At 67.2% G+C, this 15,788-nt stretch overlaps 1 protein-coding gene across 1 annotated transcript in view; it reads left to right on the forward strand.

Annotated features, from left to right (window-relative positions):
- espl1 (extra spindle pole bodies like 1, separase) overlaps window positions 1-15,788 on the forward strand; it is a 62,323-nt gene that overhangs the window by 24,147 nt on the left and 22,388 nt on the right. Inside the window, exons 12-19 of the mRNA XM_060822377.1 lie at window positions 34-149; window positions 1,704-1,826; window positions 2,780-2,929; window positions 3,411-3,593; window positions 5,699-5,803; window positions 6,135-6,250; window positions 6,421-6,504; window positions 9,195-9,359. Coding sequence (XP_060678360.1) covers window positions 34-149; window positions 1,704-1,826; window positions 2,780-2,929; window positions 3,411-3,593; window positions 5,699-5,803; window positions 6,135-6,250; window positions 6,421-6,504; window positions 9,195-9,359 — 1,042 coding nt within the window. The remainder of the gene's footprint in view (window positions 1-33; window positions 150-1,703; window positions 1,827-2,779; window positions 2,930-3,410; window positions 3,594-5,698; window positions 5,804-6,134; window positions 6,251-6,420; window positions 6,505-9,194; window positions 9,360-15,788) is intronic.

Raw genomic sequence — 15,788 nt, forward strand, 5'->3', positions numbered from 1 at the left:
CCCCCCACTCTCTCTCCCCTCCCCCGCCCACAGATGTGACGGTCTGCCTGCTGACGCTGACCAGCCTGTATCCGAGGGGTGACCGGGAGGAGTTGCTGCAGCTCACCCGCCTGAGGAAGGGCAGAGTGCCCGTCACCGTGGGCATCCCGGTGAGTCACTGGGTAACGGGGTCGAGGAAGGACAGACTGACTGCCATCGCTGCGATGGTGCAGAGTGTGGTTCCATTGGGTCAGCACTGACACCGCACAGAGCACTCCGCTCCCCACCCTCACCCTGCATTTACCCACCCTGACCTGTACATCCCTGGGCACTACGGGACTATTTAGCACGGACAATCCCACCCTAACCTGCACATCCCTGGGCACTACGGGGACAATTTAGCACGGCCAATCCCACCCTAACCTGCACATCCCTGGGCACTACGGGACAATTTAGCACGGACAATCCCACCCTAACCTGTACATCCCTGGGCACTACGGGGACAATTTAGCACGGACAATCCCACCCTAACCTGCACATCCCTGGGCACTATGGGACAATTTAGCACGGCCAATCCCACCCTAACCTGTACATCCCTGGGCACTACGGGGACAATTTAGCACGGACAATCCCACCCTAACCTACACATCCCTGGGCACTATGGGACAATTTAGCACGGACAATCCCACCCTAACCTGTACATCCCTGGGCACTACGGGGACAATTTAGCACGGCCAATCCCACCCTAACCTGCACATCCCTGGGCACTACGGGGACAATTTAGCACGGCCAATCCCACCCTAACCTGCACATCCCTGGGCACTACGGGGACAATTTAGCACGGCCAATCCCACCCTAACCTGTACATCCCTGGGCACTAGGGGACAATTTAGCATGGCCAATCCCACCCTAACCTGCACACCCCTGGGCACTACGGGGACAATTTAGCATGGCCAATCCCACCCTAACCTGCACATCCCTGTGCACTATGGGACAATTTCGCACGGCCAATCCCACCCTAACCTGCACAACCCTGGGCATCACGGGACAATTTAGCACGGCCAATCCCACCCTAACCTGCACATCCCTGGGCACTACGGGACAATTTAGCACGGCCAATCCCACCCTAACCTGCACATCCCTGGGCACTGCGGGGACAATTTAGCACGGCCAATCCCACCCTAACCTGCACATCCCTGGGCACTACGGGACAATTTAGCACAGCCAATCCCACCCTAACCTACACATCCCTGGGCACTACGGGACAATTTAGCACGGCCAATCCCACCCTAACCTGTACATCCCTGGGCACTACGGGGACAATTTAGCACGGCCTATCCCACCCTAACCTACACACCTTGCGACTGTCGGAGGAACCCCACACAGAGGAGGTGGGATTGGAGAGTGTGCAAAAGCACACATACCCGGGTTGGGGGTGGGATCGAACCCGGGTCCCTGGTGCCGTGAGGCAGCAGCGCTGACACCTGAGATACCGTGCCACCCGCCCCCCCCATTTGGAGGTGGTACAACACTGGGTTCGGGTGTGTCTCTCCCCCCTCCCCCTGCCCGCCCCCACTTGGCGACGCGTTGTTGTTGGTCCACTCTCCGACTCACTGACCCTCTGTATCCCCAATGCTTCTCTCCCCGTTACCCCATCCCCCTTCCTCTCCGTTCTCCCCCTCCCCCTGTTCTGTTTCCCCCGACCCCCCCCCTCCCCCCTCAAGGCGAGTGTCAGCACGGTGCTGAGCGAGTTTGACTCCATCTTGGCCGAGCAGCGGGAGATCAGCAACGAGACGGAGCTGAAGGCCTGGTGGGACGGTCGCACCTCTCTGGACCGCCGCATGCGGGTAGGTTCGGGGCTGGGCTTGGGGGGGTGGGGCGCATTGTGTGTGGGGGAAAAAATCCCCCCCCTCCATTGGCGCTGAGCGGGTTGGGGTCCTCCTCAGTTTGCCATTGGCAGCTCGGTCGTCCGTCGCGATGCCGTCGCCCGTCACCTCAGAATGGGGGGAGCAGACATGGAGGGTGTCAGCCAATCACATGTCCTCCAATATAGACCCCACCCCCCAAAAAAAAAACCCCCTCAGACGGCCGGTTCGTGTTGTCCAACCCCCACCCCAACCGAATTCGGAATGGGCGGTTCCCTCGCGGGACAGCGTTGGGGATTCTGGGCCCAGACTGGATGGGCAGAGCGGTCTGCGAGCGCGTCGCGGGCTGTGCACTCTCCCGCCCTCCCATCCCGGACTCAGGGTGGGGGGGGTGGGGCAAACCCGTCTCCCCCCCCCCCCCCCCCCCCAACTCCCCACCGGGTCCTTCGACTCACTGCTGTCCCAACCCCACCCCCTCGAGGGAGATCCACCCCAGCCCGGAAGCTGAACGCCTCCGTCACAGGACCAGCATCCCCTTGTGAGGCCCTTCCCTCCTTCGCTCCCCCTCTTTCCCCCCCCCCCCACCCCTTCCCCCCACTCACCTCTCTGCCCCCTTCTTCCTCCTCCCTGGTCCCCACCCCCCTCCTTCCAGTCTGGAGGGAGAGCAGGACCGTACACAGCCCTCCATTTGTGCTCTGTGTTCAACATCTCCACCCCTCACTGTCTCTCTTCCCTACCCCCCCTCCAATCTCTCTGTCTCTCTCTCTCTCTGTCTCTCTCTCTCTCTCTGTCTCTCTCTCTCTCTGTCTCTCTCTCTCTCTCTCTCTCTCTCTCTCTCCCCCCCCCCCCCCCCACCCCTACTCTCTCTCTCTCTCTCGCTCCACCCCCCCTCCCCCCTTTCCCCTACACTCTCTCTCTCCCCCCATTCCCTGCAGGAGTTGGTGGAGTCGCTGGAGAGGGATGTGCTGGGTTGCTGGAAGGGTCTGCTCCTGACTGCCCCACCGGACCCCCAGCTGGACGTGGAGGCGGCTGCTGTCTGTGATCTCCTGGGGGGGCCCCGAGACTCGGACCAGGAGCTGCTGAAGGTACCCAGCGGGGAGGCTGGGAGCAAGGGGGTTATAGGTCAACCTGAGGAGGATGTAGGGGTCACGGCTTCTTCCTCCGGGAGACAGGGTGGGGGCTCTGTACTCTCACTGAGGTTAAAGGGGGGGGTGTGTGTGTGGGTGTGGTTTGGGGGGGGGTGTGTTACTGTCAGTGATGTTGAAGGGGGTGTGTGTTACTGTCACTGATGTTGAAGGGTGCGTGTGCGCGCGGGGCTGTGTTTGGGCGCGGGGTGGGTGCGCGCGGGGCTGTGCTTGGGCGCGGGGGTGGGTGCGGGCACGGGGGTGGGTGCACGCGGGGCTGTGCTTGGGCACGGGGGTGGATGCGCGCGGGGCTGTGTTTGGGCGCGGGGCTGTGTTTGGGCGCGCGGTGGGAGAGTCGAGTCCTGGGCTGACTGTTGTGAACGGGTTGTTACACTCCTGATCTCTTCCCGACCCCTCACCCCCGACCTGTGTTTCCGGCCAGGCCATGCTGGGAGCCTCCTCGGTGCTGAGTGACTCGGATGTCCAGTCCCTCGCTGACCGGCTGGGTGGGGCCAAAGGTCAGAAGGTGCTGCCTCGTCTCCAGGCCGCTGTGCACGCGCTGCGGTGTCTCCCCACTGACCCACCCAGGACATGCTCCTCTCAACTCGTGCTCATTCTGGACAAGGTAACAGGAGCAGGGGGAGGGAGGGCTGTGTGTGTCTCTGTGTGTCTCTGTGTGTGTGTACGGCTCCCGCCTCCTGACACCATGTTCCCCTCGCTGCCGCCATTGCGCGCTGCTGCTCTGATTAACTGCATCCCTTACCGCAGCTGGGCACAGGTAGGTTAGTCCGAAGGGTGTGTTTCCGTGCTGTGCCGGACGTGGGGCGCGAAACGCGGACCCAGTCTTGGAGTGACAGAGCGGTCTCGATGAGGGCCTGCTATCCCATCCGCCTCCTACCCTCGAGTGGGCATGTGGCGCAGCATCCCAGACCCCTGCCCCTGGATGGTGAGTGGGCAGGACTGAGGTATCCGTTTTCCCACTCTGACCTCCCTTAAAAGGAAGCCCACGGTGCGGAGCGCCAAACCGGTTTCCACAGACGGAGGAAGCAGCCGTTCCTGTGTTGGGGCGAAACCCTGGAGGGCTCTCCCTGAAGGGCTCTACTTGGCTGACCAGGGGCTGGTTGAGAAATGGCAACCACCTCCCTGAGGGGGTAATCTCTCTGCCCATGCCCATCTGAAATGGGGGTGGGAGTGGGAGGTTCAGGTGTCGGGGTTAGGGAGATGTCTCCCACCACCTCCCTGTCTCTGTGTGAGAGTGAGACACCCCATATGCCAGTGACCGTCTGTCTGTGTGTGTGTGTCTCTCTCTCTCTTGCTCGGTGTGTGTCTGTCTCTCCATCGCGCTCGGTCTGTCTATCTCCCCCTCGCGCTCTGTCCGTCTGTCTCCGTCGCACTCTCCCCCTCGCCCGCGCTGGCTCGGTCGGTCTCTCCCCCTCGCGCGCCCTGGCTCGGTCGGTCTCTCCCCCTCGCGCGCCCTGGCTCGGTCGGTCTCTCCCCCTCGCGCGCCCTGGCTCGGTCGGTCTCTCCCCCCCTCGCGCGCCCTGGCTCGGTCGGTCTCTCCCCCTCGCGCGCCCTGGCTCGGTCGGTCTCTCCCCCCCTGCGCGCGCCGGCTCGGTCGGTCTCTCCCCGTCGCGCGCGCCGGCCGGCTCGGTCGGTCTCTCCCCGTCGCGCGCGCCGGCCGGCTCGGTCGGTCTCTCCCCGTCGCGCGCGCCGGCCGGCTCGGTCGGTCTCTCCCCGTCGCGCGCGCCGGCCGGCTCGGTCGGTCTCTCCCCGTCGCGCGTGCCGGCCGGCTCGGTCGGTCTCTCCCCGTCGCGCGCGCCGGCCGGCTCGGTCGGTCTCTCCCCGTCGCGCGCGCGCCGGCCGGCTCGGTCGGTCTCTCCCCGTCGCGCGCGCCGGCCGGCTCGGTCGGTCTCTCCCCGTCGCGCGCGCCGGCCGGCTCGGTCGGTCTCTCCCCGTCGCGCGCGCCGGCCGGCTCGGTCGGTCTCTCCCCGTCGCGCGCGCCGGCCGGCTCGGTCGGTCTCTCCCCGTCGCGCGCGCCGGCCGGCTCGGTCGGTCTCTCCCCGTCGCGCGCGCCGGCCGGCTCGGTCGGTCTCTCCCCGTCGCGCGCGCCGGCCGGCTCGGTCGGTCTCTCCCCGTCGCGCGCGCCGGCCGGCTCGGTCGGTCTCTCCCCGTCGCGCGCGCCGGCCGGCTCGGTCGGTCTCTCCCCGTCGCGCGCGCCGGCCGGCTCGGTCGGTCTCTCCCCGTCGCGCGCGCCGGCCGGCTCGGTCGGTCTCTCCCCGTCGCGCGCGCCGGCCGGCTCGGTCGGTCTCTCCCCGTCGCGCGCGCCGGCCGGCTCGGTCGGTCTCTCCCCGTCGCGCGCGCCGGCCGGCTCGGTCGGTCTCTCCCCGTCGCGCGCGCCGGCCGGCTCGGTCGGTCTCTCCCCGTCGCGCGCGCCGGCCGGCTCGGTCGGTCTCTCCCCGTCGCGCGCGCCGGCCGGCTCGGTCGGTCTCTCCCCGTCGCGCGCGCCGGCCGGCTCGGTCGGTCTCTCCCCGTCGCGCGCGCCGGCCGGCTCGGTCGGTCTCTCCCCGTCGCGCGCGCCGGCCGGCTCGGTCGGTCTCTCCCCGTCGCGCGCGCCGGCCGGCTCGGTCGGTCTCTCCCCGTCGCGCGCGCCGGCCGGCTCGGTCGGTCTGTCTGACTCTCTCTCGGTCTCAGTCTCCCGTTGATGAGGAGTTTCTCTCGTTCCCCCTGCAGCACCTACAGCGGCTGCCCTGGGAGAGTATCCCCACGCTCCGGGCTCATCGGGTGTCCAGGCTGCCTTCCTTCCAGTTCCTGCTCGCGTATGTAGCTGCCAGCACGGTGAGTGTCTGCCCCTGTCAGTGCCCCGGGGAGGGGTGGGGAGAGGAGGGTCCTCCCTGACTGACAGCGTGACCACATTGTCCCTCACTCCCTGGGGCAGACCCTCCCACACCGACACACGGTCTCCCTTTCCCAGAACCACCTGCAACGCTCTCTGAAATTGAGCTTGGGTTCATTCAGTTGTAATCTCTAATATTGTACCCACTGTCTCCCTCACCCGCTCTCACTCTTTTTCTCTCTCTCTCTCTCTCTCCCCTCTCTCTCTCCCCCCCTCTCTCTCTCTCTATCCACCCCGTCTCCCTCTCTCCCCTCCCCTCGCTCCCCCCTGCAGTTACAGCTGAGGTCGGTGCTGACCGAGGGGCTGAACCCCAGCAGTGTGTACTACGTGTTAAATCCCCAGGGGAACCTGCCCAACACAGAGAAGACCTTCAAGGACTGGTTTCGCAGGTCAGTGGGGAGCGGGGGGTGGGGAGGGACGGGCTGTGGGGGTGGTCTCAGGGAGGTAACAGGGGTATGTAGTGGGGATGGGGGAGGTTACGGGGTGCAGTGAGCTCGGGGTAAGACCAACCTCCCCCTCCCGACGGCTCTAACCTGTTCCTCCCCACTCTCGTTTCCAGGAGGCCGGGCTGGGAGGGAGTGGTCGGACGCGGTCCCAGCGAGGGCAAGCTGAAATCCGTGCTGTGCAACAGAGACCTGTACCTGTGAGTGGCTGGGGGTGGGGGTGAATCAGCGCGTCTTCGAGTGGGGAGGGTGTCTGTGTGAGTGTGCGCGCGCGCGGAGAGGTGGTGGGAATGGGGTGCACGCACAGATTATCGAGCCTATCAACTCTTCCAGACTGTCTCCGCCGACCTGTGCCTCCCAGGGTGCACACAGCAGCCCCCTCCTCCCCTCCCTCCCCATGCGATCGTCACCTCTCCACCCCGTCACACGCAGCAGCAGTGGGTACCGTCTACAAAACACACCACGGAAATTTATCTAATCTTCGCCCCCTTGACCTTCATTTGCAGTCCTGTCACTGAATCCCTCTTCTCTCTATCCCCTCTTTTCCCCCCCCACTATCAACATCCTGGGGGTTACCGTCTTCAACGAGAGAGAGAGAGAATCTAACCATCGCCCCCTTGACGTTCAATGGCGTTACCGTCACTGAATCCCCCTCCCCCCCACTATCAACATCCTGGGGGTTCCCATTGAGCAGAAACTGAACTGGGACCCAGCCCCATATCAATCCTGTGGCTCCAGGAGCAGGTCAGAGGCTGGGAATCCTGCAGCGAGTCACTCCCCTCCTCCCTCCCTCCCCCCAAAACCTGTCCCACCATCGACAAGACACGGGTCAGGAGGGTGAGGGAACACTCCCCACTTGCCCGGACGGGGGGGCTGGCTCCTATACACACTTGAGAAGCTTGATACCGCCTGGGGGGGAGGGATTAGAGAGCATCCCTCGCTCGATTGTCATTCTCTACCCCCACCTTCGACACTCCCTCCCCCTTCCTCTGACACACAAGGTGCAGTGGCAATGCTCCTCAAACTGATCAGCTTTGCGTCCCCGTCACCTCGCGTCTAACCCAGAGGCTCGTAGACCTCTGTACCGTACAGATCCCGGAGCCATCCTGAAAGCAAAGTTCTCCCCGTCCTTTGATCCAAAAATCACTTATCTCCTTGAAAGCTTTGCTGAGCTGCTTTCCCTGGGTGACTCACGTTCCTGTCCAAAACAGCAGGAGGCGCTCTCGGTGCACTTTAAACAGCTGAGCTTTCTCGGGGGGTGTGTGTGTGTGGGTGGGGTGGGGGTGTTGGGGGAATGCGTGAGGGGATTGGAGTAGTTTTCCTCTCTGTCTGCGTCTCTCGCGCTCCCTCCACTCACCGTGGGCATGACGACGACGACCTGTGTTCACGGCTCCCGGTCTTGCCACTTTGTCCGACCCCTGTGCCACCACCTCCTCCCTTGATGAGGGCAGAGCGGTGGATGGAGTCCAGATCAGAGTGGCGCTGGGAAAGCGCGGCAGGTCAGGCAGCATCCGAGGAACAGGAGAGTCGACACTTCGGGCAAAAGCCCTTCATCAGGAATCTCTATGGAGTTCAGTAAGGCGTTCGACAAGGTTCCCTATGGGAGACTGATTAGCAAGGTTAGGTCTCAGGGAATACAGGGAGAACTAGCCACATGGAGACAGAACTGGCTCAAAGGTAGAAGACAGAGGGTGGTGGTGGAGGGTTGTTTTTCAGACTGGGCGCCTGTGACCAGGGGAGTGCCACAAGGATCGGTGCTGGGCCCCTCTACTTTTTGTCATTTACATAAATGATTTGGATGCGAGCATAAGAGGTACAGTTAGTAGGTTTGCAGATGACCCCAGAATTGGAGGGTGTAGTGGGACAGCGAAGAGGGTTACCTCAGATTACAACAGGATCTGGACCAGATGGGCCGAAGGGCTGAGAAGTGGCAGATGGAGTTTAATTCAGATAAATGCGAGGGGCTGCATTTTGGGAAAGCGAATCTGAGCGGGACTTATCCACTTAATGGTAAGGTCCTGGGGGAGTGTTGGTGAACACAGAGACCTCAGAGTGCAGGGTCATAGCTCCTTGAAAGTGGAGTCGCAGGTGGATAGGATAGTGAAGGAGGGGTTTGGTATGCTTCCCTTTGTTGGTCAGAGTATTGAGTACAGGAGTTGGGGGGGGGGTCACGTTGCGGCTGTACAGGACATTGGTTAGGGGGCCCCTGTTGGAATATTGTGTTCAATCCCGGTCTCCCTGCTACAGGAAGGATGTTGTGGGAGGGTTCGGAAAAGATGGACAAGGATGTTGGAGGGTTTGAGCTACAGGGAGAGGCTGGACAGGCTGGGGCTGTTTTCCCTGGAGCGTCGGAGGCTGAGGGGTGACCTTATAGAGGTTTATAACATCACGAGGGTGGGGGGTAAATAGACAAGGTCTTTTCCCCCCTGGGGTGGGGGAGTCCAGAACTAGAGGGGGGGTAGGTTTAAGGTGAGAGGGGGGAAAGGGACCCGAGGGGCAACTTTTTCCCCCCAGAGGGTGGTGCGTGTGTGGGAGGAGCTGCCAGAGGAAGTGGGTGGGGGCTGGTACAATGACAGCATTTAAAAGGTGGATGGGGGGACAGGAACAGGAAGGGTTTAGAGGGAGATGGGGCCAAGTGCTGGGGGGATGGGGACTGGGTTAGGTTAGGGATATCAGGGTCAGCACGGACGGGTCGGGCCGAAGGGCATGTTTCTGTGCTGTACGTCTCTGTGAGTCGATCCCTCTCTTGAGAATCCAATTCTTGTGTCTCTTTCTGCCCCTCCCCTGAGTGCTGACCCCCCCTCTCTGCCCCTCCCCTGAGTGCTGACCCCCCCCCTCTCTGCCCCTCCCCTGAGTGCTGACCCCCCCTCTCTCTCCCTCCCTCCCACAGGTACGCTGGGCACGGTGCTGGGGTGCGGTTCCTGGAGGGCCAGGAGGTACAGAAGTTGAGTTGCCGGGCCGCCTCGTTACTGCTGGGCTGCAGCAGTGCTGCTCTGGCCCTGCGGGGGGATCTCGAGGGGGTGGGCATCCTCCTCAAGTACATGATGGCCGGCTGGTGAGTGTCTCACCCCCCCCCACGGCGCACGGGCTGGGGGAGGGGGGACAGCAATCGTTCTCCCCCTCACTCTCTCTCCTCTCTCTCTCTCTGCCTTGTGCACACGCGCTGTCACTGTGTCCCCTACCCTCTCTCTCCCCACCCCCCACCCCCGCTCACTGTCCCCTGCCCTCTCTGTCCCCCCCACCCCCCTCACTGTCCCCTGCCCTCTCCCCCCCCACCCCCCTCACTGTCCCCTGCCCTCTCCCCCCCCCACCCCCCTCACTGTCCCCTGCCCTCTCTGTCCCCCCCACCCCCCTCACTGTCCCCTGCCCTCTCCCCCCCCACCCCCGCTCACTGTCCCCTGCCCTCTCTGTCCCCCCCACCCCCCTCACTGTCCCCTACCCTCTCTGTCCCCCCCACCCTCATTCACTGTGCCCTGCCCTCTCTGTTCCCCCCCCACTCTCTGCGCCCTGCTCTCTCTCTCTCTCTCTGCGCCCCGCTCTCTCTCTCTGCGCCCCGCTCTCTCTCTCTGCGCCCCGCTCCCTCTCTCTGCGCCCCGCTCCCTCTCTCTGCGCCCCGCTCTCTGTCTCTGCGCCCCGCTCTCTGTCTCTGCGCCCCGCTCCCTGTCTCTGCGCCCCGCTCCCTGTCTCTGCGCCCCGCTCCCTGTCTCTGCGCCCCGCTCCCTGTCTCTGCGCCCCGCTCCCTGTCTCTGCGCCCCGCTCCCTGTCTCTGCGCCCCGCTCCCTGTCTCTGCGCCCCGCTCCCTGTCTCTGCGCCCCGCTCCCTGTCTCTGCGCCCCGCTCCCTGTCTCTGCGCCCCGCTCCCTGTCTCTGCGCCCCGCTCCCTGTCTCTGCGCCCCGCTCCCTGTCTCTGCGCCCCGCTCCCTGTCTCTGCGCCCCGCTCCCTGTCTCTGCGCCCCGCTCCCTGTCTCTGCGCCCCGCTCCCTGTCTCTGCGCCCCGCTCCCTGTCTCTGCGCCCCGCTCCCTGTCTCTGCGCCCCGCTCCCTGTCTCTGCGCCCCGCTCCCTGTCTCTGCGCCCCGCTCCCTGTCTCTGCGCCCCGCTCCCTGTCTCTGCGCCCCGCTCCCTGTCTCTGCGCCCCGCTCCCTGTCTCTGCGCCCCGCTCCCTGTCTCTGCGCCCCGCTCCCTGTCTCTGCGCCCCGCTCCCTGTCTCTGCGCCCCGCTCCCTGTCTCTGTGCCCCGCTCCCTGTCTCTGTGCCCCGCTCCCTGTCTCTGTGCCCCGCTCCCTGTCTCTGTGCCCCGCTCCCTGTCTCTGTGCCCCGCTCCCTGTCTCTGTGCCCCGCTCCCTGTCTCTGTGCCCCGCTCCCTGTCTCTGTGCCCCGCTCCCTGTCTCTGTGCCCCGCTCCCTGTCTCTGTGCCCCGCTCCCTGTCTCTGTGCCCCGCTCCCTGTCTCTGTGCCCCGCTCCCTGTCTCTGTGCCCCGCTCCCTGTCTCTGTGCCCCGCTCCCTGTCTCTGTGCCCCGCTCCCTGTCTCTGTGCCCCGCTCCCTGTCTCTGTGCCCCGCTCCCTGTCTCTGTGCCCCGCTCCCTGTCTCTGTGCCCCGCTCCCTGTCTCTGTGCCCCGCTCCCTGTCTCTGTGCCCCGCTCCCTGTCTCTGTGCCCCGCTCCCTGTCTCTGTGCCCCGCTCCCTGTCTCTGTGCCCCGCTCCCTGTCTCTGTGCCCCGCTCCCTGTCTCTGTGCCCCGCTCCCTGTCTCTGTGCCCCGCTCCCTGTCTCTGTGCCCCGCTCCCTGTCTCTGTGCCCCGCTCCCTGTCTCTGTGCCCCGCTCCCTGTCTCTGTGCCCCGCTCCCTGTCTCTGTGCCCCGCTCTGTCTCTGCGCCCCGCTCTCTCTCTCTGCGCCCCGCTCTCTCTCTCTGCGCCCCGCTCTCTCTCTCTGCGCCCCGCTCTCTCTCTCTGCGCCCCGCTCCCTGTCTCTGCGCCCCGCTCCCTGTCTCTGCGCCCCGCTCCCTGTCTCTGCGCCCCGCTCCCTGTCTCTGCGCCCCGCTCCCTGTCTCTGCGCCCCGCTCCCTGTCTCTGCGCCCCGCTCCCTGTCTCTGCGCCCCGCTCCCTGTCTCTGCGCCCCGCTCCCTGTCTCTGTGCCCCGCTCCCTGTCTCTGCGCCCCGCTCCCTGTCTCTGCGCCCCGCTCCCTGTCTCTGCGCCCCGCTCCCTGTCTCTGCGCCCCGCTCCCTGTCTCTGCGCCCCGCTCCCTGTCTCTGCGCCCCGCTCCCTGTCTCTGCGCCCCGCTCCCTGTCTCTGCGCCCCGCTCCCTGTCTCTGCGCCCCGCTCCCTGTCTCTGCGCCCCGCTCCCTCTCTCTGCGCCCCGCTCCCTCTCTCTGCGCCCCGCTCCCTCTCTCTGCGCCCCGCTCCCTCTCTCTGCGCCCCGCTCCCTCTCTCTGTGCCCCGCTCCCTCTCTCTGCGCCCCGCTCTCTCTCTCTGCGCCCCGCTCTCTCTCTCTGCGCCCCGCTCTCTCTCTCTGCGCCCCGCTCTCTCTCTCTGCGCCCCGCTCTCTCTCTCTGCGCCCCGCTCTCTCTCTCTGCGCCCCGCTCTCTCTCTCTGCGCCCCGCTCTCTCTCTCTGCGCCCCGCTCACTCTCTCTGCGCCCCGCTCTCTCTCTCTGCGCCCCGCTCCCTGTCTCTGCGCCCCGCTCCCTGTCTCTGCGCCCCGCTCTCTCTCTCTGCGCCCCGCTCTCTCTCTCTGCGCCCCGCTCTCTCTCTCTGCGCCCCGCTCCCTCTCTCTGCGCCCCGCTCCCTCTCTCTGCGCCCCGCTCTCTCTCTCTGCGCCCCGCTCCCTGTCTCTGCGCCCCGCTCTCTCTCTCTGCGCCCCGCTCTCTCTCTCTGCGCCCCGCTCCCTGTCTCTGCGCCCCGCTCCCTGTCTCTGCGCCCCGCTCTCTCTCTCTGCGCCCCGCTCCCTCTCTCTGCGCCCCGCTCCCTCTCTCTGCGCCCCGCTCCCTCTCTCTGCGCCCCGCTCCCTCTCTCTGCGCCCCGCTCCCTCTCTCTGCGCCCCGCTCCCTCTCTCTGCGCCCCGCTCCCTCTCTCTGCGCCCCGCTCCCTCTCTCTGCGCCCCGCTCCCTCTCTCTGCGCCCCGCTCCCTCTCTCTGCGCCCCGCTCCCTCTCTCTGCGCCCCGCTCCCTGTCTCTGCGCCCCGCTCCCTGTCTCTGCGCCCCGCTCCCTGTCTCTGCGCCCCGCTCCCTGTCTCTGCGCCCCGCTCCCTGTCTCTGCGCCCCGCTCCCTGTCTCTGCGCCCCGCTCCCTGTCTCTGTGCCCCGCTCCCTCTCTCTGTGCCCCGCTCTCTCTCTCTGCGCCCCGCTCCCTGTCTCTGCGCCCCGCTCCCTGTCTCTGCGCCCCGCTCCCTGCCCCGCTCCCTGTCTCTGCGCCCCGCTCCCTGTCTCTGCGCCCCGCTCCCTGTCTCTGCGCCCCGCTCCCTGTCTCTGCGCCCCGCTCCCTGTCTCTGCGCCCCGCTCCCTGTCTCTGCGCCCCGCTCCCTGTCTCTGCGCCCCGCTCCCTGTCTCTGCGCCCCGCTCCCTGTCTCTGCGCCCCGCTCCCTGTCTCTGCGCCCCGCTCCCTGTCTCTGCGCCCCGCTCCCTGTCTCTGCGCCCCGCTCCCTGTCTCTGCGCCCCGCTCCCTGTCTCTGCGCCCCGCTCCCTGTCTCTGCGCCCCGCTCCCTGTCTCTGCGCCCCGCTCCCTGTCTCTGCGCCCCGCTCCCTGTCTCTGCGCCCCGCTCCCTGTCTCTGCGCCCCGCTCCCTGTCTCTGCGCCCCGCTCCCTCTCTCTGCGCCCCGCTCCCTCTCTCTGCGCCCCGCTCCCTCTCTCTGCGCCCCGCTCCCTCTCTCTGCGCCCCGCTCCCTCTCTCTGCGCCCCGCTCCCTCTCTCTGCGCCCCGCTCCCTCTCTCTGCGCCCCGCTCCCTCTCTCTGCGCCCCGCTCCCTCTCTCTGCGCCCCGCTCCCTCTCTCTGCGCCCCGCTCCCTCTCTCTGCGCCCCGCTCCCTCTCTCTGCGCCCCGCTCCCTCTCTCTGCGCCCCGCTCCCTCTCTCTGCGCCCCGCTCCCTCTCTCTGCGCCCCGCTCTCTCTCTCTGCGCCCCGCTCTCTCTCTCTGCGCCCCGCTCTCTCTCTCTGCGCCCCGCTCTCTCTCTCTGCGCCCCGCTCTCTCTCTCTGCGCCCCGCTCTCTCTCTCTGCGCCCCGCTCTCTCTCTCTGCGCCCCGCTCTCTCTCTCTGCGCCCCGCTCTCTCTCTCTGCGCCCCGCTCTCTCTCTCTGCGCCCCGCTCTCTCTCTCTGCGCCCCGCTCTCTCTCTCTGCGCCCCGCTCTCTCTCTCTGCGCCCCGCTCTCTCTCTCTGCGCCCCGCTCTCTCTCTCTGCGCCCCGCTCTCTCTCTCTGCGCCCCGCTCTCTCTCTCTGCGCCCCGCTCTCTCTCTCTGCGCCCCGCTCTCTCTCTCTGCGCCCCGCTCCCTGTCTCTGCGCCCCGCTCCCTGTCTCTGCGCCCCGCTCCCTGTCTCTGCGCCCCGCTCCCTGTCTCTGCGCCCCGCTCTCTGTCTCTGCGCCCCGCTCCCTGTCTCTGCGCCCCGCTCCCTGTCTCTGCGCCCCGCTCCCTGTCTCTGCGCCCCGCTCCCTGTCTCTGCGCCCCGCTCCCTGTCTCTGCGCCCCGCTCCCTGTCTCTGCGCCCCGCTCTCTCTCTCTGCGCCCCGCTCTCTCTCTCTGCGCCCCGCTCCCTGTCTCTGCGCCCCGCTCCCTGTCTCTGCGCCCCGCTCCCTGTCTCTGCGCCCCGCTCCCTGTCTCTGCGCCCCGCTCCCTGTCTCTGCGCCCCGCTCCCTGTCTCTGCGCCCCGCTCCCTGTCTCTGCGCCCCGCTCCCTGTCTCTGCGCCCCGCTCCCTGTCTCTGCGCCCCGCTCCCTGTCTCTGCGCCCCGCTCCCTGTCTCTGCGCCCCGCTCCCTGTCTCTGCGCCCCGCTCCCTGTCTCTGCGCCCCGCTCCCTGTCTCTGCGCCCCGCTCCCTGTCTCTGCGCCCCGCTCCCTGTCTCTGCGCCCCGCTCCCTCTCTCTGCGCCCCGCTCCCTCTCTCTGCGCCCCGCTCCCTCTCTCTGCGCCCCGCTCTCTCTCTCTGCGCCCCGCTCCCTCTCTCTGCGCCCCGCTCTCTCTCTCTGCGCCCCGCTCTCTGTCTCTGCGCCCCGCTCTCTGTCTCTGCGCCCCGCTCTCTGTCTCTGCGCCCCGCTCCCTCTCTCTGCGCCCCGCTCCCTCTCTCTGCGCCCCGCTCCCTCTCTCTGCGCCCCGCTCCCTGTCTCTGCGCCCCGCTCCCTGTCTCTGCGCCCCGCTCCCTGTCTCTGCGCCCCGCTCCCTGTCTCTGCGCCCCGCTCCCTGTCTCTGCGCCCCGCTCCCTGTCTCTGCGCCCCGCTCCCTGTCTCTGCGCCCCGCTCTCTCTCTCTGCGCCCCGCTCTCTCTCTCTGCGCCCCGCTCTCTCTCTCTGCGCCCCGCTCTCTCTCTCTGCGCCCCGCTCTCTCTCTCTGCGCCCCGCTCTCTCTCTCTGCGCCCCGCTCTCTCTCTCTGCGCCCCGCTCTCTCTCTCTGCGCCCCGCTCTCTCTCTCTGCGCCCCGCTCTCTCTCTCTGCGCCCCGCTCTCTCTCTCTGCGCCCCGCTCTCTCTCTCTGCGCCCCGCTCTCTCTCTCTGCGCCCCGCTCTCTCTCTCTGCGCCCCGCTCCCTGTCTCTGCGCCCCGCTCCCTGTCTCTGCGCCCCGCTCTCTCTCTCTGCGCCCCGCTCCCTGTCTCTGCGCCCCGCTCCCTGTCTCTGCGCCCCGCTCTCTCTCTCTGCGCCCCGCTCTCTCTCTCTGCGCCCCGCTCTCTCTCTCTGTGCCCCGCTCCCTGTCTCTGCGCCCCGCTCTCTCTCTCTGCGCCCCGCTCCCTGTCTCTGCGCCCCGCTCTCTCTCTCTGCGCCCCGCTCTCTCTCTCTGCGCCCCGCTCTCTCTCTCTGCGCCCCGCTCTCTCTCTCTGCGCCCCGCTCCCTGTCTCTGCGCCCCGCTCCCTGTCTCTGCGCCCCGCTCCCTGTCTCTGCGCCCCGCTCCCTGTCTCTGCGCCCCGCTCCCTGTCTCTGCGCCCCGCTCCCTGTCTCTGCGCCCCGCTCCCTGTCTCTGCGCCCCGCTCCCTGTCTCTGCGCCCCGCTCCCTGTCTCTGCGCCCCGCTCCCTGTCTCTGCGCCCCGCTCCCTGTCTCTGCGCCCCGCTCTCTCTCTCTGCGCCCCGCTCTCTCTCTCTGCGCCCCGCTCTCTCTCTCTGCGCCCCGCTCTCTCTCTCTGCGCCCCGCTCTCTCTCTCTGCGCCCCGCTCTCTCTCTCTGCGCCCCGCTCTCTCTCTCTGCGCCCCGCTCTCTCTCTCTGCGCCCCGCTCCCTGTCTCTGCGCCCCGCTCCCTGTCTCTGCGCCCCGCTCTCTCTCTCTGCGCCCCGCTCCCTGTCTCTGCGCCCCGCTCTCTCTCTCTGCGCCC

This window comes from Hemiscyllium ocellatum, assembly GCF_020745735.1.
Source record: "Hemiscyllium ocellatum isolate sHemOce1 chromosome Y unlocalized genomic scaffold, sHemOce1.pat.X.cur. SUPER_Y_unloc_1, whole genome shotgun sequence".
In the NCBI taxonomy this organism is placed as follows: Eukaryota; Metazoa; Chordata; class Chondrichthyes; order Orectolobiformes; family Hemiscylliidae; genus Hemiscyllium; species Hemiscyllium ocellatum.